Raw genomic sequence first — 24,743 nt, 5'->3', positions numbered from 1 at the left:
AAGGAAAAGCCTGGAGTTAAGGATAGGGTGGTAGAGGAGGGACATGGATTGGCTATTAAAGAACCATGAGGGAATTATGTGGTGATGAAATGTTCCATGTTTTTCCTGTTTCAATGCCAACATTCTTGCTGAGATATTATGCTATAGTTTTGTGAGGTGTTGCCATTTGAAGGAAATTGGGTAAAAAGCACCTGGGATCTGCCTGCATTATTTCTCATAACAACACTGGAATCTACAATGATCACAAAATAAGAAGCTTAATTTTTTAAAAAAATATCCTGTGTGTGTGTCATGTAATTGTTTTCCAATGATCTTCAACTATATTATTTCCAGAGAAAAAGCACCAATGAAGAGGAGGTTTTGTTTTCCATTACTTTAAAGCTGTGGAAGAAGCACCTAGAAATTATTAAGCATCCTGACCTGTCTTTGGCTGGAAATTCTTGTCTGGCATCACAACTTCCTTCCTATTTTTAGTCTTGATTACAAATAAACGTTTACAGGTAACAGAGGTGAAAGGTAACATTTACCAAGAAAGATGTTAAAAGAACTGAGAATTTTAATTTATTTTTTAAAGATTTATCTATTTATTTAAGAGAAAGAGAGACACTGTGTGTGTGAGCTGGGGGGAGGGAGAGGGCCAGCTCTCTGGGGTTCCCTCTCACCACTCTGAGATCAGGACCTGAGCCAAAACTAAGAGTTGGACACTCCACCAACAGAGCCACCCAGGGTCCCCAAGAACTGAGAATTTTAAAGGGACACTCTGTATACAGCCATAGAAAAAATATGGCAAGTAAGGGAACAGTGTAGAATGAAAGTATTTACCTCCTCTTTGGCGATGCGCATCTCGTCCGTCACATTTGAGAAAACGGTGGGCTGGATGAAGAAGCCTTTATTCCCCCATGGGCCTCCACCACACTCCAGTTTGGCTCCTTCTTTCTTTCCACTCTCAATGAGGTCAAGGATTTTTTCATATTGTTTCTTATCAATCTAATAGGAAAAGCATCATATGGAAAAGAAAATAAATGAATAAATTAATTAAGTTTACAAACGTAATACATGGTGCAGCCTGTTAATGAGAGCCTCAAAATGCTAGAATATTGTTATGAAATGAAATACTCCACCAAAACAGCTTACAAAGGCTCAGATTCATTCTGTTTATTCTCTTGACTTTTCTAGAAAGAATATTTAGAGATAAAAATTTGTATTTAGCATTTGTTTTACAGTCACGTAAGGAAAGCATATCGCCACTGCAAACAAATGTAAATCTTTTCCCCACAACTGTCATTCATTTACATGGGAAAAAAATACCTATTAATAGTCAAACATACGTACTGAAGACTAGTCCTAACTGAAATAAGGAGCAAAAAGGAGAAGAGAACTTTGATACTGGGTTTAATCAAATATGGCAGTTGGAGAGCAGATGCTGTAAGACTTTGAAGACCCTTAGACCTCTGTTTGGTTCTTCTCATTTCTGACAGCCTCCTCTGGCCAGATCCATGCTGACCGCAGCCGGATCACCCTCCTCAGTCCGGGTCCCCCTGGGGCAGTCTCAGTGGGTCCAGTCCCAACTTCTAGTCTGTCTTGATTGTTACCATCCTGCTTCATTACATAGGCCATATCTAAGTATATGACAAGAATAACAGAGCCTTCATGGTTTGTTGAACAATATTTTTTATAAGGAAAAAAAGAACCCACTTAAGTCCAGACTTGTGGCTGGGATACCAGGAGCATACATCTTCCCACCATGCAGTGGAATTGGGGCTCTGTACTATCTCAATTCCTATTTTGGGAGGCTAAAAGATTGAGTGATCCTGGGACTCTGAATCAGTGGTGAAGACTGCCCTGTCTCAGGTGTGGCCAGGGTTAAGTTTTAAAGGAAAAAGACAAGTTACAAGAATTAAGGTGGAGGGTCTCTGTCTCTGGTCGGTCCAGTTTCTCTCTTCTCATTACTTAAAAAGTGTTGCTTTTTATCTTCTTGTCTGATACTGAAATCTCCTCCATTTTCCAAATTCCAAGTGCACACAACCCAGCTCCCATACCCAATTGGATTAAGTGCAATTTGAAAACCAGAAACCATTTTCTACAATTTGGCATAACATTTGGTACAATGTTGCTCAATCCTCATCAGTGCATAATAGTTAATTGAATATTCCAAAAAGAAAATGTTCCTTCATTTCCAGCAGATTAAGGGAATTGCAATGTTGATTTAGGAACTGTTGGCTTGATATTTAGATTGCTGCAGAGTGTTTACTACAGTCAGACTAAGTCGTGGTGTTAGTCTTACCTAGTTGAAATATTCTTGTTTGCCAGACAATAGCCAAGGATCCACATATCCTCCATGCAAAACTTCTCTGGATTATACCAAAATAATTTCACTCTGGCCTCAAAAACATCATGATTTTGGGGGGGTTTCATTTTGAGATGTATTCCCTAAGTCCTAACTTTTCTCTACCTGTGACCAGAGTGGATATTTGGTGACAGTCCTAGCCTTGCTCATTAACTGGGAGGAAAAGACTGAAAGGATTTGTTTGTTGGAATACTTCAATTGTCAGTAACTTTGAAGAATACAGGAATTCATATTTTAGCATTTGGCTACCAACAACGTGGTTCTTTAACCAGCAACTCTAGCATTATGTGGAGGTAAAATGCATCTCTTAGGTCTCACCCTAGGCCTACTGCATCAGAATTTCCTTTTCTAATGAGATTCTCAGATGATTCAAATGCACAGGAAATATTGAGGACATTATACTACAGTTTAGGCCTAGTGTTTTCAGTTATACTAAGGGACATGCTCTGTGCAGTCTGGCTAATTTTGCTTCACCATAAATACAAGTCTTCCTCAGAAGGTATCAGATTGGCCATATCTGAATTTGGCTTTCCTTTTGGCCCTCAGGAACTTCTCAATAATGCTAGGATGTAGCAGGGGCTCTTTACTATGTGATGGGCCATTAATTCATGGGCTAGTCCATGAAACGTAATAGGGCATGGCATTGTAATAGTCTCAAAGTATACATTTTGAAGTGTTGGAATGTGCAAATTCTTTAATTCTTTATTCCTTAGGACTGATGAGTTGAGAAAGAAGACAGTTTGAGAAGTGACACTGATACATCCTTCAGATTATTTGGAAACCATAGATCAACAAAAGCAATGAGAGCAGATATATGGAGTTCTTGATCTGTGATAATAATTGTCACCATAGGTATCAATGGCAGTATGTAATTTTCATTTATTTAACAGACATTTATGCATGTACTATGAACCAAGCACTCAGATAGATTATTGCCTTTCACTGCACAGTGATCCTGCAAAATTGGTGTCACTAGTTCTGGTTTACAAATGAGAACACAGAGCCTCAGGGAGATTAGATTTTAAATCCAACTTCTATTTTGAAAGTCCATCTCTCTGCATTGAGACAAGATGCAACTTCTGCTGATAATGTTGTAACATTTGATGTGGGTCTAATTATTTCTTTTTCAAATGAAAATACTGATTTTTTCCAGGTTTTTAAGAATGCATACTTTGGTCTATGGAATCCAATTGGAAAATCACTTTACCAATGAAGAAATTTAAATACATTCTATATAAATTATATATAATATATATGAAACATGTATTAACATTTATTTATATACATATAAAATATGCTTAGTGCATAAATGCCTCTTTCCATTAAGCTCATCATATAACAACAGATATTTTTAAGGGTAAAGAGGCCCCAAGGGCCTTTCAGTCTTACTTCTCAAATATCTACTTATTGTACTTACTCAGTACAATGTGTGATGAAAATCTATTCAGTTATACAGATTAAAGTCTTAAATTAAGCAGTTAGATCACTGTTTACTTAAGAATTCTATGAATAGAAATTTTCTTAAAGTCTATTTTAACTCCCTTCTCTCATGAATAATGAGGTATTCTAGGTCAATTCTTGAGTCTCTCTAGCTGAATGGTACAGATCCTCTAGTGGAGAAAGTATCACCCAACAATGTTTAATATTAAGTATCTTGGATATTCTATTCCCTTCACTTCTTCTTCTCCTCCTTGATCCTCTTCAGATTTATCTATCATCTATCTATCTATCTATCTATCTATCTATCTATCTATCTATTTACCTATCAATTTATCTATAGATACATCAAATGGGGAAAATGCTTTACTTTTACATAAATAGGCAGTTATTTAAAGAAAGAAATAATCACAGCTGAAAATCTTAGAGTTCCATCCTTTTTTAAAACTGGAGACCATGTCAAAATCAAATGTATAATATGTCTTGGCATCCATTTGAAAAGCTACTCAATAGGAGCAAAATTAGCAACTACTTCTATGTACTCATTAATTCAAGGATAAAAACAAAATATAGTGTGATTAAGATAAAACAATGTATTACTTCATTTGTCAGCTGAGTTATTTTACGGTTTTTAGGCTTTAATCCTAAGATTTTCTTACATGGCTCTCTTGGCATGAGCAGAAAATCCCAGGACAGCCTTTTAACACTTCCAGGCAGTAAACTCCATGAGGTCAGTAGCATATCCTCCTTGTTCCTTTTGGCATTGCCAGGTTCTTATCCCAGGGTTTAGCTCATAGTAGTGTTGAATACATTTTGGTTGATAAAATGTATTTTTGGCTTAGTGACTATGTTAAGAATAGGGTTTGCTTCAAATCAACAGCATGGAACAGTGTATAAATTTTAGTGTGAAAGAATAAAGTCTCTAAGCTTAACGTCTACACTCTAGGAAAGGATTTCCCAACAGCGGCCTTATTGGCATTTTGTGGCCAATAACTCTTAGTTGTGGAGCTCTGCTATGCATTGTAAGATGTTTAATAGCATCTCTGGCCTCTGCCCTCCATTAGATGCCAGTAAAACCACCCCCTCTCAACTACCCTAGTTGAGACAACTAAAAATGTCAAATGTTTCCTTGGTGAGGGGCGAAACTGTTCCAGTTGAGAACCACTGCTCTAGATCAGGATCCCGGAGGCCTGGAGTAATCTCAGAACCAAAGATTGAGGAGCTTGCATAACAGACAATGAAGGAAGGAAGATGCAAAGGTAGACTTTGGACAAGAGAAGGACACTCTTATTGATACTGGTTCTAAGAGGACAGAAGAAAATGAAAACCTTAGGGAATAACTGGCCTTTCCCACCTAAAATGAGAAGTTTGCCACAAAGGCAGGAACTCATGACCTTCTAGGACACTCGGGCCACCATTAGAAAGCCCATCAGAGTGCCTGAAGACCAGAGAGAATGTAGAGCTATGCTAGCTGCTCCCATCTGTGGCTGGAAGCTAAGACAAAGGACTGATCTTGAGGGAAAAATAAATGATAGGATTCTATCTGAACTTCCAAGTGGATAGAAACCACATACAGGAATTAAGAGGTATATAGCTTAAGGAAACAAGAAATTTACAGTGTTTGTTGTTTCTCATCACATCTTTAATTGCCAACATGCTTCTTAAACTGTTTCTTTATTTAAGATTTTGTTTATTTATTCATGAGAGACACAGAAAGAGAGGCAGAGACAGCTCAATCCCAGGTCCCCGGGATCAAGACCTGAGCCAAAGGCAGACGCTCAACCACTGAGCCACCAGGTACCTCTCTGAAACTGTTTCAGGACATAAAGAGCGGGCAACACAAAATCAGGATGCTTTCTTTAACACTGGGAGTTAGATACATTTTTTTTTTTTTAAGTACCAAACTGACACAGTATTGTCACCAAGGAAGATCTGTGGTAAGGAAATAAACTTATTCAATAAAAAAGTAAACTTAGAGAGGAACCTTATTCTTGTGCCCTGTGAATGCTATTCCTTCTATTATATACTCACTTGAGGGCCTTGACTGACTCCTGGGGTCAGAGGGTTTCCAAGAACATACTTTTTAGCCCGTTCAACACTCCTCCGAACAAACTCATCGTAAATTGATTCTTCCACAAAAAGCCTGGATGCAGCTATACAGCACTGGCCTTGGTGATAGAATAACGCCTGGTGTGCAACTTCAACAGCACTGTCCACTGCAAAGAAGGTATTCACATTGAGGAAGAGATATTTTCTAAAGATTATATATTTTTATACGTATCTCTCAGAGGCAATATGATGGCATAAGAAAATTATGAGCTGCATAGTCAGACATAGATTCAATACATCCCACTTCTTATCAGTCAGGTGATTAACCATTCTTATCCTTTGATATGGAAATGATAACCACGAATATGGACTCTGAAAAAATTAATATACACAACCAAGAATATAGAGAGTGTCATAAGATCCTAGCCTACTGCAAATTATTTTTTTTAGATTTATTTACTTATTTGAGCAAAAGAGAGAGAGAGAGAGACAACATGCAAACATGGGGGCGAGGGGCAGAGAGAGAGAATCTCAAGCAGGCTCCTTCCGAGCATGGAGCCCAATGTGGAGCTCGATCCCAGGACCCTGAGATCATGCCCTCAGGTGAAACCAAGAGTCAGATGCTTAACTGACTGAGCCACCCAGATATCCCTGCAAATGATTTTTATAAATATCTCTGAGAGATATAAATATCTCTGTTCATAATTAGATGACTATGAATATGTCAGGCCTTAGATTTTAACAAAACGACAAAGAAAATATGAACTATCTAGTGCATTGAATAATTTAAAAACAATTTCAGACACCCTAATTAACAGGAAATGTGGTATTTCTGAAAAAAATTAATATTTAAAATCACTCACCCACCTTAACAGCCCTGTTCCAGGAAAAACATTTTCCAACTTTATTTAAAATATACCATATTATTTCATAGATGCCTATAAACTCTTCTTATCTGTGCATTTGAGATGGTAGAATGGGGCTTGAAAGGAAGAAACAGGTTGTGTCATTACTAAATCCTAAACAACCTAAAGAAAGGTTTCTCTGCATTTTAATTTTTTAAATGTTGAAGAATTAATTCAACATCATAGCACTCGAGTATTGTTATATTTACTTTGTGAATTAACTACATCTACTTAAGTTGTAGTGGAAACAGTTTCTAGAAAGATTTGGTAAAAAATCAGGACTCTTATCATATTTGTAGACTATATAATAAGCCAGTGTGTTCTGAAAAGCTTCAGCTAAGATCACATTCAGCCATTTCTGTTTATTGCCTCATACTGCAGCTGTCAAAGAGCTAGATGAATGCTTGACAATCTATTTCTGCTCACTGACTCCCATTTAGAAAATAATTGTGGGATTCTATTCAATAATATAATCAGAATGAACCTGGGATATCGTATAGTGGAGTCACATGATAACTATAGATGGAATATATGTAAATTTGACCACACTTGCTAGGAAAAAAAAAAGAAGAGAGAGAAATTCCTTAAATGCTAAGTGTCACTCTCTTCTGGTCATTTCATTTAATGTGTGCATGACCCAGAACGAAGGGAAATGACAAAATGTGAAATTAGCCATCTCTCTAGTTGGTCCTGGTCCAACATAACTGAGGGTATGTCACCATGCCTAATCCAATGTTAACATGTAAAGGCATGGAATTAAAAAAAATACATCATGGCTCCTAAGTACAAAACAGCTGCTTAAAGTTCAGCTGTGAAAATAGTAATGTATTCCAAACCAGGAAGAAAGAGTGTCTAGTGTTAGACTTATCTAGGTGTTACACTTTAGGACAGTTCGAGAGATTTTCAAGAGTAATTCTAGGTTCTGATTTGATGTTAGAAGCAAACCCTTTTATAAACTTCAAGGTTACCGTCCATCAGGCATTACCAGACACTAAGATGAGGGGTGAAAAGTTAAGAGTGGCTTTCACTCACAGTCGGAGTCAGCAAACACAATGAAGGGGCTCTTTCCACCAAGCTCCAGGGTCACCCTCTTCAGATTGCTTTTCCCGGCAGCTTCTTTGATCATTTTGCCAACCTGTAATGGAGCATTACAAAGGAAGAGGCTTAATCTGTTCTCATGAAGGCGGGTTTATTTAGCATTTTAAATTTATATGAGGTTTGTGCCATAATTAAGTTTCATTAGGGAGAAACATTAAATAGCATTTTTCAAGATTTGGTGCCTTCAAATATCAAAGACTCCTTCATCCGAGCACAAACATGATGAATCAGAAAAACATTCATGAGAACAGATACATAGAAGATGACAGCTGATCTTGATGTACATGACTGGACAGGAGGTATTTTTCATTTTAATCGGAACTTCATCTTTCAAAAAAAAAAAGAACTTCATCCTTCTGCTGATAAACTGGACATATCATGATCCAACCACATAACTTGTCTACTTGACTTTTCATCCCTCTACTGAAATCCAGAGAACTCTATCCAAACTGGCATTTTCACTCCTTAAATCTCAACTCTCTTTCTCATTATATGCTCACCCTGACCTGGCTGGGTGACCAGGTCCCACCCATCCTTGGGGTCCAGCTCATATGTGAACTCTTCTTTAAAGCCCACTCTGTTGACTCTAGGCAGACATGGGCCTTTTTCCCTTTTATGATCTCCCAAGAACACTCAAGGAGATTGTTTCAGAGTCTCCCTCAGATTGTATTATGTGTATACACATCAATTTCCCAAACAGATATCACCTCCTTGGTGGTGGTCATAAAGTCCTATCATTGCAAAGTTAGCATTGCCTGTCACAGTAGGGTTTGTTAACAACAGATTGACTGACAGGTCTCTCTCTCTTTCTCTCTCTTTCTCCCTACCTCCCTCCTCCCTTCCTCCCTTCCTCTCTCCCTCCACAACTTTGAACCATGGAACTAGAAAAAAGAAATTGGATCTGTGCTCTGTGCTGCTACTTCAGTTAGCTGGAATCCTACGGTTCTGGTTTCTCCTTTAATGCTACTTGCCTCTCTTCAGAGAAAGACATTGTTTTCATTTTTTTCTTTGTGGCTCACGTCCCATCAAGATTATCTTCTGTAGTTGTTTTATTTTTCCATCTCTAAAATCTGGCCTGCTTTATAACTATTTCCTCTTTACTATTTTTATTGAAGTCCTAATGTATTAAATGATCTGTGCTTTTCTTTTTGAAAGAGGATTCATTTTATCTTGCTTCTGTTTTTTTCCCCTACTTGACACATCAGATTTTAATAAAAAACCTTCTATCCCAACTGAACAAAAGAAAAGTAGATGCTTGCTGCGCATCTGTTTGAATTGTATGTGGTTTATTGAATTGACTATTGCTGTGCCTTATAGGGCAGTGTAATAATTAATCTGCCAATCTTTTTATCTTTAAGATGTCACATGCTAAATAAAATCCTGTAATATAGGTTAATAAAAAGAAACTAAAAGTAGACTTGCTGTGGGGATATCCTGTCTGAAATTTTTCTCACATATCATTTTCCTTCCACTTCTTATTAAATTTTCACTTAAGATGATTAAGAATTTTTTTATTTCCTACATAATATTCTTTTATTTTCCCCCTTTGAATTCTCCAAGTTCTTTCAGCAGATTTTTTTTCTTAACTTAGAAATACTTACTGGAAAAACTTTATTAAAGTAGATAATTTTTGTCTCAGGGAAGGGAATAAGATCAGAGATATTTTTCTAAATGCTACAGATATCAAAAGAACTTGAATGAAGAATGGCCAGAAGTATGAGTAAGGGAGGAAGGTTACACTTTTGCTTAGCACAAGTTTCCATGGCAAATAAAAGGTTGATCTGAGTTTTCCCAAAGGTCTAGTTGAAGTCAAAACAAGGAAACATCGATTTTGTCCCATGATTTTGTTCCCTTACTTGGAAAAAAATAAAGGTTCATAATTTTTCTTAAAGAAGTCTGCAATGAAGAAAGAGAAGAACATTCAAGACTATGGTAAGCAATATGTTCCATGATGTTGTGGCATTGCCATGTGGGGCAGAAGTAGAAAGTCCTCATGAAAATGGTCTAACCTAATCACCTCGTGCACAACGTGAACTAGATTCTGGTTTTTGTTTTGTTTTCTTCTATTTTAAATGAATCTAATGGGACATTAAAATTCTTACCTTAAAAAAAGTTCTTACCTTGCCAGAAGTATTTTTAGGAAGAGGGTCATTTCTATTATGACCACAAAAGATATAATCTATTGTTTGCCTCTTTCATGGCATCTGGCAAGTTTCCTACTACCTGCCAACCAACAAACCTGAAGCTAAAAGAGAGTCCAGAAAGATGTAATTGTTTAATACCTATTCAGAAGTAGTTACTGTAGTAGTTACTGTACTGGTTTCTGCAGATAACAATGAATAAGATAGTCTTTGAGGATAGTCAGCAAAGATGAGATACATGACAAAGCAATGGGCATGTGCTATCATAATTCTATATCATGGATAACTGGGGACTCAGAGAGGGTTTTAAAATTCAGGATGATCCTGGAACTGCAGAGAAAGCCATAGAGGTAACACGTGGTGGAAGCCATATTATAGTAGGTGTGGCCATGAGTAAGCAAAAGCCTGGAGGAATGAAAAGATACATTTGAGTATCCTATTGGGTGCTCAATATTTTACTATTCATTAGCTCACTCATTTTTTTTTTTAGCTTACTCAATTTTATTCTGTACAATAAGGCAGATATTATTATTCCCATTTATAAGTGAGAAATGCAAATGTAGCAATGATACTTAACTTTTAGAAGACACATTGCTTAAAAGGGTAGAGTCAAAATTTGAACCCAGATGTTTCCTAATCTTTTAATCTCAGAGTTTTCCTATTTTTAGCAGGTAAAGTACCCCAAAGCACTGTAGGGACCCAGGGATGGGCCATGACAAATAGCCAGTGATTCTAGAGACGGGATCGGGGACGGTAGCTCCTGGCCCATATGAGCTGGAGAATGAGTGGGTATGGGATCTAGATTAGGAAATGTGCACGGAGTCCCTACTGGAGAAGGTCTAGAATGCTAGGCTGTGGAATTTGTGTCTTTACCTCCTCTGCAATGATTCTGATCTATGACTTCACCATTTTTTAAATTATTGCCATGTCTCATTTCCAGTTGTTTTGTCCACAGGATCCTGAATGCAGGATTCACTTTCTCCTACTTCAATTAAGGGTTTATATAATGTAAACTTTTTCTCTTCTGTGTTTATGAAACATAAAAAAGCATTTTTTGTATTTATCTAGTTTTAAAAAGATTAAGAAAACTAAAATTTGATTTTCTACCATTTTAGTTCTCTATATAAATGTTTCTTTATATTGGAGTGGCTAATCAGGAGTATGGAATAATCAAATTAGCATCTTCTCATTATCTAGAATGTTCTTCTCAATCTCTGAGGAGTTAAAAAAGTAACCACTCTTCAAAATTCAGAGCAAGTTCTAGCACTCATGTAGACATAATCATCCCTTCCTGTGAAGGCCCTTACAGCAGTTTGTACAGATCTTAGTATCTTATCACTTCCTATCTTGTCTTATTTGTAACAGCAGCTTTATAAGAAGGGGCTCTTCTCATTCTTCATCCTTTACACTGTATACCAGTAAGAGGTTTCACTGCATATCTCACAATGTCACATAATCCAATAGAATGACTTGAATTGTTTTTTCCTTAATATAGTATGATTTTACCACTTTCTTTTGCTTGCAGTTGAAAATCATCTCAACAGATGGGAACCCATTCTCCCAAACTCCACTTTCCAGGCAGCTTACTCTATCTCCCCCTCTTGCCTCTTCTTGCAGTGCTCATGGCTGAGACCCTGTTCTTTAACCCTCTGGAAAGTCAAGCTGGAGCCAGAGAGGCATAAAAGTTAGGTTAAGCCAGCAATAACACTCAGGAAGCTAGCTGAGTTGTTGGCTCTCTTTCAGAATAATCAGGAAAGACAGAATCCCAAATAAGGAACTAAAGGTGATGCTCTGCTATTTAATTTCTATAATCTACAGTCTAAAATTACATTCATTCATACAAATCACTGGGGCCTGATGTAGATTTTCTATCATAAACTGTACTAATCAGACGACAGGGTCTAGTCGGCTATATTTCTTGTCAGGTAAAGCAATGAACACACTAAAAACAGTTTTGTGCAGGCCAAGTTTGTGACAGGTACTCCGCTTCATCTCCACTGTGTCTGCTTCTGTTCTGTAAACATGCACAAAGACTTGATTAAGGAATAAATCATTAAAAAGAATTTTTGTTTTAAAGAAATGTTGGCCTAAAAACAGTGACATAGAACATGCTTCTGACACCTGGAGATGCAAACATTCTTCACGCCAAGCCTGAATAACTGATGTTACCTCTGTAGATCCGGTGAAGGCCACTTTGTCTATATCCATGTGGGAAGAAATGGCAGCCCCAGCAGTAGGCCCATACCCAGGGACGATGTTCACTACTCCGGGAGGGAAACCTGCCTAAGGATAAAAAGTAAAATCATTAGGACAGAACTGAGGATTAATTCTATGATAAAAAGAGGAGAGTCTAAATTCAAAGCCGCCTCTCTATGCTAAGCTTATGAGTTTCTCTACCAAGAAAGATTCATGTAAGTGCTATTATTATTCTTATTTCATTTCTTAGGCCACTTAAAATAACCTCCAGAGTTACATTACTGGGGAAGAGTCTCTCCTCGGGGTAAGTCCATGTTTGACTTTTACGGATTGTTGCTCCAGTGATGGCTGCCTCAAATTTCATAATAGTGACTCAAAAATATAGTGTAGGTAGAAAAGCTAGGTCAGTTACTCACATAGAAGGAAAGCAATGCATTTAGTACCCTACCAGCAAAACCAGGAAGCTAAAAGGATCTTGCATTTTTAGTTTCTACCTATTGCTTCTTTGGGCATACCAACTAGGTTGCAAATTCCTACTGGCAATATTTAATCAGTAAAACATCAGATAAGAACTGTCCTCTTCTGTGTGATTAATCTTCACTGATTGATTTCATTCCTGGTTAAAGAATGATTAGGAATGATTAGGAAGAAAACAGTGTGTACTTGAGATGGGTACATTCACATTTCAGGTTATTGGCATCAAAATGCCCCCATTTTAACATCTCTTTGGACTTTTTTTAAAATTTGAAGTTAAGGGCACCCCGGGTGGCTCGGCAGTTTAGCAGCTGCCTTCAGCCCAGGGTGTGATCCTGGAGACCCGGGATCGAGTCCCATGTCAGGCTCCCTGCATGGAGCCTGCTTCTCCCTTGGCCTGTGTCTCTGCCTCTCTCTCTCTGGGTCTCTCATGAACAAATAAATAAAATCTTAAAATAAAATAAAATAAAATAAAATAAAATAAAATAAAATAAAATAAAAAAATAAAATTTGAAGTGAAGAATAGTTTTAAGAGTTAGGTTCAGATTTCTTTAATTTAAGTTTCTAGTAACTAAAGCTTGGTTTTTAAGTGCTGGAAAGATATAAAGGACAAAGGGTGATAAATTGTGAGAAAAAGGTATTAACAGTATCTGGATAGTTGATGAAAATAAATTTCATGCGCTTTTTTTTTTTTTTTTTTTAGTAAGAAGGTAAATGCAGAGGCAACCATAATAGAAATTAATAGAAAACAGAATATAAACATGTCCCCTTGTGGATATATATATGTTTAAAAACTATGTGGCCCCATGTGACGCATAAGCATGTTGGCACAGAAGATTCCAATCTTTGGATGGAGTCATTTAAAAAAATTGTTTCATTAGTGCCAGTTATAAACCAACTTTCATTTCCACATTTGAAAGAAAGATGCATCAATTTCAACATGCATTTGCATTCATGAGTTAAACTAAAGAAACAAAATAAAAGTGATCACAAGGTGACTGTTTGCCATGAAGCCTTTGAGTCTGGCTTCCTGTCTCCGGTTGGGCAGAGGTTCATTTGGGCTGACTGCCAGAAATCTCAGCCGGCACCCATATTAAATGTGTCCTCATCTGGACAGGAGCCATTGGCAGGTCGTTCACAGTAGCACCAAGTGAGGTCTTCATATTGTAAAGGAGGACTCCTGGGTTCTTGTGCATATTTTGATTTGGGAAACTTACCTCTTGTATTAAAGATGCCACATGAAGAGCAGTGAGAGGAGTTTGCTCTGCAGGTTTGACCACCACCGTATTTCCACAGCAAAGGGCAGGCCCTATCTTCCAAATGAACATGAACAACGGGAAATTCCACTAGAAAGCAATATAAAACAATAGATTCTTTGTGTTGCTGAAAGCCACATTTGCTAATCTAACTTCTACATTTTACACTACCTGGAGATGTGAAATAATAATTGTGGTAGTTTTGTGTAATCAACTGGTACATTCAAATTAAGTTCATTGCTAAAAGCAACTCATAAATGCTAAAAAGCTCCAAATAAATTAGATATAGGACAGGAGTGGAGGAGCCACAGAATTTTATCAGGTGTTATTTTGAGTTCTTCATCTACTGGAGGAAAAAAAATCACCACATGCTTTAAAAAATCAAGCCTTATTAAAACACAAAAAGTCTAGGGTCTGGTGGCTAAGAACTTGGTTCAAATCTCAGCTCAATCACTGACCGGCCCAGTGAGGTCAGATAAGTAACGTGCTTTCTGTGCATGATTTCATCATCTGTAAGTGCTGATAAAAATCCTCTCTACTTCAAAAGGTTATCTTGAGGATTCTTCAAGAAAGTGGGCCAAAGGCTTAACAGAGTGACGGGTTTACCATAGGCATGCAATAAATATTAACTACTATTAGTCCTCAGGATTGTGTAGTTTTTATTAATTTTATTGAGATTTTTTTAAACTAATGAAGAGTTTCATTCACAATGTGGATAGGGATGCATTCCAATCGCCCTGGAGCAAAAGATAAGTCATTGCCACTTTCTTATCCAAAAGCTTCAGAACACTTTCCCGTCTTTTTATTTGGTGTCTTTGAATATGTTGGTGAATCATTTTGTCTCCTACTTGTTGGGTTTAAAAGAAAACCTTCATGATTCTGCTTAAAAATACTACTAAATGTAGGATATATTCCATACAGTGCTCCAACATTTTCTTCCATTTTAGTTTTAAAAATGCATTTAGGATTTGAACACTCTGGTTGATACTCTTCTTCTCAATGAGGAGATGAAAAGGGTTGGGGAATAGTAGGACATACTGCTTCACTCAAATAGTGTCCTGAAGCAGAGGAGCCAGTGATGACTGTTATGCTATATACATGTGAAGCATGGGTCTTAAAAGGAATATAAAACACAGCTTTTTAAAAAACAAACCATAGAAAAAAAAGGTTAAGATAGGTCAATGCTATAATATCAAAACACACTCAAGTGATATGCCACAATATAGATATGAGGTAGTCATATATATATATATATATATATATATATATATATATATGTATATATATTCAAAAAGTTCAGTCACAAGACCTCAGCTCATCAGTTACTACATTTTCTGTACATTTAGCCAATATCTAAGAATCCAATTGTGTCAGAGAAAACTTCTTTAGCAAATGAAATAGAATTGTAATTCATTCTTTCTTTCTTTCTTAAGACCAAAAATGATATAGAAGACCAACTTACAGGAATGATTTGGCCACATACTCCAATAGGCTCATGTCTTGTATAACCAAAAAAGTTTCCATCTGGAAAATAAAACACACAATCATTTGTGGACAAATATGCTTGATGTTCATGGAATGGTCATTTGGGTTGATGTTAGAGGAAGGTGTAGACAATAACTAAAAACAAAAAATAAAGAAATTAAAAAAATATCTCCAGCCACTTACAAAATGAAAAATTGAGTCCTAAAATAGTAATTTGAAATGAGAGGAACCATAAAATTGATGTAGATCAAGGCAAAGATGCAACACCAGAATGTATCTACAAGATATTTAATTCTTAATGTATAAGAGCCACTTTCTAAATCATCTTCATTCTCAAAGTTTACTTTCTTAAGGAAAAAGGTACAAAGTGTGTGCCTAAGGCAATAACTGTTAGAGTCCTATTTCTGACAGTTCTAAGTTCTATTAGTAATTGTAGAATTTTTATTGAAGTAAAAATATAACAAAATTAGAAAAGAATAGAATTAAAAAATATCTCCCTACAAGCCTACTGACCAATAAAAGCAAATACCTTAACAACAACAGCAACAAAATGCCAGAAGTAAAAGACATTGCTTTGCAATCTGGGTTTGATTGATTCATACGCCTCAAAGTTTGATGTGGTCATCCTGAGGTTACACTGTGCTTTTTATTCTGTTCTATTTCCCACAAAAGCTTCTTGGCTATGATAGCAATAAAGCTTTTTATCAGGTCTATTTGTACTTAAAATAGTTTCTTCCATTCTGTTAAAGGGTAAAGCAAGAATTTCTAAAATAGCCATGTTTCTTATTACCATGTCCTCACTCCCCCCTTTTAATTCCTGGCTATTGCTAACCTGCTGGATATTCTCAGTAGATTGAAAATGCCCATCAAGGCCAGTACTGGAGGGTGTTACAGTCCCTTAGCCAGGAAGTTTATATGAATTAAATTCTACCCATAATGTTTTCTAAATTGATGAATTTTTTATATTCCTCTCCCGTCATATGCATCCTCTACTAAGACACACACACACACAATTTCGTCAGACAAATTCTTAAATTGGGCTGTAAACACAGTCTCCTCTTGCTTTGAAGCTATTTGAAATAAATTAGTGTGAATTTGGTTTGTTTAATTCATCTACTGTAACTCTACTGAGTTAGACCAGGCACAGACAACCATATCTAACTCACACTGGAACACACAAAGACATTTAAATAATTACATTATAGAAAGGGTATAAATTTCACTACTGGAATACAAAGGAAATAGTTTGTGGCCCACTTTGAAAAGTGTGGGCGGTCAGAGAGACGATTGCCCTGATTCAGTAACTGTGGGCAGAAGAATATTCTTCCTTTTATATTTTCTAGGTATCTTCAGCATGATTGTGCCGAAACAATTTTTAAGAAACCATTTGATAAATCATAGCAGAACTTCCAGGTTCGGAGCTGCATTGTCTCAAAGTCAAGGAGAAGAATCAGTCTGCCTTTTTGGGTGACTTCTTTAAACGGGAGAGTTTGGAATAATTCAGCTCTACAGTGATCTTCTTGATGCCTACCCTCCCCCCTTGTGGTTTCTCAAAGCTGCTCACCAACGGGTATTGTGCGGCCATGTATCTTGTCAGCCCACCCCGCACAGTAGCGTAATGTTGCTACGCAGCCTCCCAGATCCAATGTATACGAATTGGAGAAGAGTTTTCCACCATTTATTGACTCCATTGTCTGAAAAGGAAATCAAACCTCCAATGTAAACTTTCATAAACATTTTAGATTAAAACATAGGGAGTTTTAATATTTTGAATAATCATGTGCTAGAGAACTTTGGAAATAGAAGAAATCCTGTAAGCCATCTTGTCTAATCTTTTCTTTCTACAAAGGAGGTAAAAAAATAAAAATTAAAAAAGGAGTTAAAATGACTCGCTTAGGCTTGCTTAAGGTCACATAACAAGATCCGGACATAAAAGGCCATAAGATTCTGGTTTCTAAACCATAGCATTCCTTATATCTCATTCTGAATGTCCCCCAGCTGGACAGCTTTCTAGGAACTGGTCCCAATTTGATAGATACATGGTTGGTGCGGGTAAGTGGCACCCAGTTTCCTTAGTCAGATCAGAGCTCCAACAAAATTTCACTTATTGTATAAATTTAGTGTTTGCTATTAATGGTGCCTCAATGATCATTTTTAATTTTTACATTCCACCTGGATACAACCATCAACTTACACAAACTTCAGTGACCTCTGCATCTTTTGTTCATGAGTTTTCTTCAGTAGAGCTTGTCACTGTGCAACTCACAGTTTTGCCACTCTTCCCATAATTGTTGTTCGAATGATCAGGTTGTAAAGTGCAACATTTTCTGGTCTAGTGTTCTAACCATCTATCAGATGATCTTGTTTATTTTCCTCCTTTCCTTCAGCAGGAACTCTAAGAGCCCTTTGGGACCTCCTGTCCTGCTAAAACTATTCCTCCTTTGTTATACAATTTTCTGTCTCTGCATTACACTGCATGCCATCTCAAAATTTAATCGAACATGATTTTTGTGTGCCTGTTCTTTTTTCCATCTTAGGACCTTACGCTGACAGAGGCAGTGAGCACTCTATAATCCACAGAGTAGCTAAATAAGAGAAGCCAAGTTTTAGCAAATTCTGCTTTCTTCCTACAGGACATTTTGGTTAATGTAATTTTATTGTGTATAACTTCTAACTCCATATTTTTGCATACTTTGAATCATGCTGAACTTTTGGATAATAAATAGTTTTTTGATTAACTATAATTGCTAATATTGAATTAAAAATATTTATATAGGCTTCTTTGTTACTGCCAGTATAAGATTCTAAAGGTAATAAAAATTTGCTCTGAAACTTGATCTTGGTATTGGTTTGTTTTCAATTGGCTTCACTATAATACTTAATGGAAAAGAAAACAAGGAAACACCCCACTCACTTTACTTGCTGACTCATCTAACTGCCAAAATGTTTTTTTTTTAAAGCAATATGCATAAAAATACAGTTTTTATGAACACACAAATAATTGGATTTTTTTCTTTATTTTTCACCTTTTTCACCTGTAAAAAAAAAACCTCATTTAATCCAGACCACTAGGGATCCCTGGGTGGCTCAGGGGTTTAGCACCTGCCTTCGGCCCAGGGCGTGATCCTGGACTCTGGGATCGAGTCCCATATTGGGCTCCTTGCATGGAACCTGCTTCTCCCTCAGCCTGTGTCTCTGCCTCTCTCTCTCTCTGTGTCTCTCATGAATAAATAAATAAATAATCTAAAAAAAAATTAATCCAGACCACTATGAGCACATACATTTCAGGAGGGGAAAGCAGCCATTCATTAAGTTTCTTAGTGGGCTAGATTGAAGAGAAATAAGTTTATTTTTTAGAAATATTTTAGGCACCTTTGACAAATTCTATGTGATTTTCTACAAAAAAAAAAAAAAAAGAGTTCGGTGGGCAGTTAAGTTGGAGAAACCCAGTATATTATTCTAGGATATTCACTGCATGTGACCTTGTTAAAGACTCTAAGGAATTCTAGAATAAAGAAAAGAAATTCATCTAAGTTGGTTTAACTTGAGGTTTGCCAAGGTTTATTAGCCTGTAGAAGAATCTAATATAGGAATAGAAATCAACATTATCCAGACCAGCATGCAAATTACTACTTGAGAATAAAATCAATGGTAAAATTTCTATATGGGAACTGGTATAAATCTTTTAGTTTTGTTTGTAGAGAGCATGAAGTGATCACTAAAACCAAAGCAACTTGCCAATCCAAACAATGAATGCTTTCTAGAGATCTCGCTATCTGCCCAGTTTGGTTCATACTCACCGCCAGGAGAAGACGATCTCTTTCAATTAAGTCAGCCAACTTGTATATTAGCCGCCCCCTCTCTGAAGCATTCATAGTGCGCCATGGAGAGCCAATCTGAAAAGCCTGTCTTGCGGCCTTCACTGCTTTGTCAATGTCCTCCTGCAAGTCAAAGATAATTCATTTCAGCAGCCTAAACATGTTAGCAAATCCAATAACAGTTACCCTATAAAACAGACTAAAGGTCTTCATAAGCAGATGCTGTATCTTCATCAGCCCAAAGTCTAGCACATTGTACAAATTCAACTATCAGATATTGGAGTTATAAACCTGATGCCTCATCTTTAGAATGATCAATTCCACACACACAGCTCAGGCTTGATTTCCTAGAATAGAAATACTGTGATGTTTGAATACTGCTATCATTGGAGTGCTTACCATACATATATCAAGTCATGTTCAAATTACTTTACACACTTTAACTCATTTAAATCTTCATAATCTTATGACACAAATATGTTCCCCATTTTACAGATGAAGAAACTGAAGCAAAGAGACAGAGGTCATTTTGCCTAAGGTCAATAGCCAAAAGTGGCACAATGTTTTTAAATGGAGCACCTCTGACCATAGAGCCTTGGCTGTTCACCACTACATATAGCTTTTGGTGACTGACCAAGAGTTCCAGGGAAAACTCAGTATGTACTCAAATGGTGAATATCTTCTGGATATTCACCATTTGAGTCATATCCAGAATATCTTCTGGATGGCTGGTGCCTCTACAGCCTGTGCACTCTCGTCTAGAACCTCCTGCAGTTGAATAAGAACTGGGTTTTGCTGTTGATGGGTAAGTGTGTGTTCATCGCTCTTATGCAGAGAGAAAAAGGCATAGAGTAGTGGAACTGATATATAGAAGGATCTGTCTGGATATTACAACCTCTTTATTACTACCCATTTCCAACTGGAAAGAGATCTTTTCAGTTCCTAACTAAGTAAAGAAGTTAATTTCCTATTACTAACATGCTATTTAAAATTACATTAATTCAAATAATCAAGCAGAGCCAAATAATCAAGTATCTCCACACTCAGTCTAGCCTTCTTGCCTTAACTCATGTTACCTTTACTCATACCATTTCCTCTAAGCCAAGTCGACTCCTCCTGTTCTTTCCTAGCCAACCTTAGTTGCATTCTTTTGCCTGGCTACTCCATTCCTCAGATCCCTGTTCAGATCTTTTTGGAGCTAATACAGAATGTATCTACTACGAAAACCACCACCTCTTCCATTACCGCTTTATATGTTTTTTCCCTCCTTCAAATCTTTTGCAAATATTTATTCTTTTGAGAAAGAGGGAGAGAGCATGAATACACATTTGTAGCTGGGGCAGGGAAGCACCTGGCTGAGGGAGAGGGAGAGAATCATCAGCGGGTTCCCATGCCTAGCATAGAGCCCCAGAAGAGGCTTGATCTCACAACCCTGAAATTGTCAATGAGCTGAGTCAACATCAAGAGCTGGACGCTTAGCTGACTGAGCACCCCAAGCTCCCCAGTTGCAAGCACCTTAAAGGCATAGATTGCTCCAACATTCTTTGGTATGTGGGACTGGCCACAATCCAGAGCTACATAAATTCTATAAGTCATGGACACATCCTAGGCCAGTAGGTTGGAACTTCGTGCAGAATACGTAATTTCTTTTGAGCATCTGAGGAGAAAATTGTCATAAAATTTTCTTAAAGTTGCCTATGGTTTAGCTGAACCCCATTCATGAATGACCTCTCCCCCAGTGAGAATCATGAACCTCAAGTTAATATCTCCCACCTTATAGTATATTCCATTAGAAAGCCCAAACTTAGAAGTCTGCAAATTAAAACACAGACCAATAAACTATTTTTACAGTAGATATTGCCACACTAAGAGGATCTGGGGCCAGGGAGATATTTTAGAAGTGATTAAGTGCTCTGATTAAGTGATAACATTCACAGAGCACAAGCAAATATTCTTTCACTACAATACATCATACACTTGTTTATTTCACTAATTTTTGAGAGAACGATGAATATATGCAATAATATATGTGCATTTTTACTTGCCCTTCCTGAGAAATATGTATATAGTCGTATTTGGGATATTCAGTTAATCACATTGATTATTTCTATTTGGATATTGTTTTATGCCATAGGTTCCAAATTTTTCCAAGTTATATTACAACAGTACTATTTGGAAAAAAAACCCACAAGAATTTGAAATTTCCAGCATGATGTATGGATATCACAGCTTATAAAATATACGCTGCTCTGTGTTTAAACAGATCTGGGTGACACAGGTTTCATTTGGATCCTTCTGCTCAGTGTCCTGCCATTGGCCTTAGCCAAATATGGTTTATCATTGGCATCCTGGCCTCTCAAAGGTTATGGAAAAAAAAAATTGTTTCAAGACATCTAACTCTGCCATATGGAAACTATATCCTTGAGATAAAGACCTTCTTGTGGTTGTGTTCTTTGGGCCATAGTCCTCCTTTTCTTATAATCCTATATTTTATCTTCCAGGCACAGAAATAGAGTAATGGTAGTTAATACATAGATTTGGAACAAAACTACCCAGATTTGAATTCTGGTTCCTCATTTATGAGCTCTGTGTTTTGAGATATCCATCCGTCCACCCACCCATCCATCCGTTCAAAAATTTGCTAAACACTATACTGAAACAGTCTTGGCATCAAGCTGCTAATGATCAAATTGTGAAGACAGAAGACTGTCCTTTTGAAAATTAAATAAGGTGACACTGGAAACGCATTTCCTATGTGACAGACGTGACTTTGAGTGTTCATGAAGTGATAGCTAGAGCTATCGTGGTTGCTGCAAAACAGGTAAAGCCACCTTGAAATAACTTTAAGCAGTCCTAGTATATTTTAATCTTTCCTTTCCATTTTCACCATGCTGTTTTATTTTAGGCTGCTATCATCTCATTGGCGCTAGCCCTCTCAAGCCATTCTCTTCTCTCCATAAACTGTCTTGCCTATTACTATCCGGCTAATCTTCCTCAAACAATTTTATGTGATAATTTTCCCTTTCAAATGTTTGCAACTCCCTTGCCTACAGTCCCTAAGGCCAGACTTCTTTCTGATTTTCAAGACCCAACATTTTTGGGCTCCACCTCACCTAGCCAAACTTGTTTACATTTTTTCGACTGTCCGGCCAATTCCTTCTCACCTTTGCTCCTGTAATTCTCCTTGCCTAGAATTTTCTACCAGCACAGCCCTCAACTTTCAAAATCCTACATATTCTTTAAGACCAAATAGCACAACCTACCCAAATTCTTGCCAGCCTAATCCAGCTTAATTTTAGCTACTAGTGAAGAGTTTACTAAGCTCCAGACACTAAGTGAAACCTTCTATATAACGCCACAGTTATTACAACAGTTAAGCACCATGGACCTTGTCCTACAGGACATGAAATCCAGCATAATATCTATGAACCAAAATTTGATCCCACATCTGGCTCCCAAATCTGGTTTTATATCTCTGCAAGACTATCCTTTGTAATGAATATTTGCAATGAATATTTATTTCTATCTATATTAAAACCAATTATACTCCTTACTATTCTGGGCCTGCAATAGGCAGTTAATAAATATTTAATAATTTAATTACCTATCTTTTAAACTCATCATGTTACATTGATTTTATAGAAGAGAACTCCTGATATAAATAATTTGCTTATATTGACATTTGCATCATAAGTCATATTTTAATTGATTCCATTTGTACATATAGCAAAGTTTTTACATTAACCAGATTAGGCATAAAGTTTGTTGTTGTTTAAATTCTATAACTAGTATTTCTTGGATTTTTACACCAGGACTAGCATCACCAAGGACATAATTTTTTTAACCCACTAGCAAACAATTTGCTATATTAACTCAGAGTTGCTACCATCAATAACACTTTTGCCTTAGAGTATTTAAATATTCCTTTTTTGAAGACCAGATGATGAAATACCAAAGACCTCTTAAACATAGCTAAGGAAGGACAAACTTTTCTATCACTCCCAGGCTGTGCATTTCCATATGATATCCATTCCAATTTGGAGAAAATAGTTATCAGACCAGTTTTACTTTTACACCCGTCACAAGCACTTACTTTAATGGACATTTATTTTTATCCCCACCAATTATTTGTTAGGTCATGCTTAGTATTAAAAGCAGCTTTCAGGATTAGTCAATATAGACTAAAAGAACCATTGAAGTGAAAAGAAAACAGTTCCCACCCACATTTGTGCTTTGCTTTGTAACCTCCATTCATTCTCGCTCCTCCTTCTTTCTTTATAACACTATTGAAAGGCAGTATATAGCCATTGTTAGCTCCATTCTACTCATCAATTAAATCCCTAAAACCTCTTGGCTCATTATCTAAAGAGTCAGTTCCAGAATATTAGGTTTACGGTGACAATGTAATTACTAGATTTGTACCTTTCACTGAGTAGTGTTAGTTCATGCACATTTGTTGGCCAAATTGTGAGAACAGAAATAATTATTTAAAAACAAACATCAGTAGATTACTCCAAAAGAGAATAGGATGACAAGAACACTGAATTGTGAAGCAAACAGTTGCTTACGCTGAAGAGTTTATATCTAAACATATGAACTCAAGTGATCAAGTATCCAGCAACTCGATTAGCATTGTGACCTGATTTGAAGCTTTGCTGGAGGTTAATGAGTGTGTTTCTGATCTACATTTGCACAGACAATGCTGCTCTGCTATGAGCAGGAGTAACTGCCAATAAACACAGCAAATAAATGACAGATATTTCTAAAGCTTCAGGTATGATCATCACCTCCCCCTCACTACACTTTAGGAAGAAGGTAAATCCCACCAACGATGCCAAGAAAAGTTCTCAGACAGCCTGACAAGATTTCAACTGAAACTCCAGGCACAAATGTGTTTTACTGATACAGCTAAAATTGAAAGCCAGTAGCAGAGAGAGAGATCCAAAGCACCAGAGCCAAAGCATCAAGAATACTTGTTCTTTTGTTAACTGACAACTGCAACCAGTTTTACTCTGGGGAGAAAGAGTCAGGGGCTCAAACATACCTTATTTTGCCCTTTACTGTTTTCCCCACCTCCCCAGGGATACCAGAACTACTCAAGCAACTAGAAGGACATTTGATGTAATGTGGTCCTGTAATGTAGTGTTGGGTAGATCTCCAGAAGTCTCTGATAAAAAGTAATTTCTCTGTTGAACATGAAGAATACATTTTTCTCTTATTTCTAGGAATGGCCCAAAGGACACAAGCTTCTGGGTCTCCTAAAACATGTTGCCAGAGATCACCAGTGTTTCTCTGCTCAAGTATGGCCTTGTAACATTTCACAGGGGTGCAGGATATTATCACAGTGTGGATTCCAACTCCAACTTGCTTACTTATAAAAGTCCACACCACCTATACAATGCTAAGAGAGGAGATACAACTTATGATTTAATACCTTAACTCAGTGGTTCTGAAAGTATATTCCCCCATCTATACTCCAACCAGAAACATAGCATCACCCGAGAATTTGGCAGAAATGCAAATTCTCAGGCCCCATT

At 36.9% G+C, this 24,743-nt stretch overlaps 1 protein-coding gene across 1 annotated transcript in view; it reads right to left on the bottom strand.

The window, feature by feature from the left end:
* ALDH1A1 (aldehyde dehydrogenase 1 family member A1) overlaps positions 1-24,743 on the bottom strand; it is a 55,365-nt gene that overhangs the window by 14,708 nt on the left and 15,914 nt on the right. Inside the window, exons 3-10 of the mRNA XM_077906907.1 lie at positions 19,189-19,329; positions 16,953-17,082; positions 15,366-15,427; positions 13,865-13,993; positions 12,147-12,260; positions 7,771-7,873; positions 5,816-6,000; positions 823-987 (exon numbers count right to left, since the gene is read on the bottom strand). Coding sequence (XP_077763033.1) covers positions 823-987; positions 5,816-6,000; positions 7,771-7,873; positions 12,147-12,260; positions 13,865-13,993; positions 15,366-15,427; positions 16,953-17,082; positions 19,189-19,329 — 1,029 coding nt within the window. The remainder of the gene's footprint in view (positions 1-822; positions 988-5,815; positions 6,001-7,770; positions 7,874-12,146; positions 12,261-13,864; positions 13,994-15,365; positions 15,428-16,952; positions 17,083-19,188; positions 19,330-24,743) is intronic.

This window comes from Canis aureus, chromosome 1 (genome assembly GCF_053574225.1).
Source record: "Canis aureus isolate CA01 chromosome 1, VMU_Caureus_v.1.0, whole genome shotgun sequence".
NCBI classification, from domain to species: domain Eukaryota; kingdom Metazoa; phylum Chordata; class Mammalia; order Carnivora; family Canidae; genus Canis; species Canis aureus.
The sequence above is the reverse complement of the archived record's forward strand: the minus strand, read 5'-3'. Positions and strand labels throughout refer to the sequence as shown.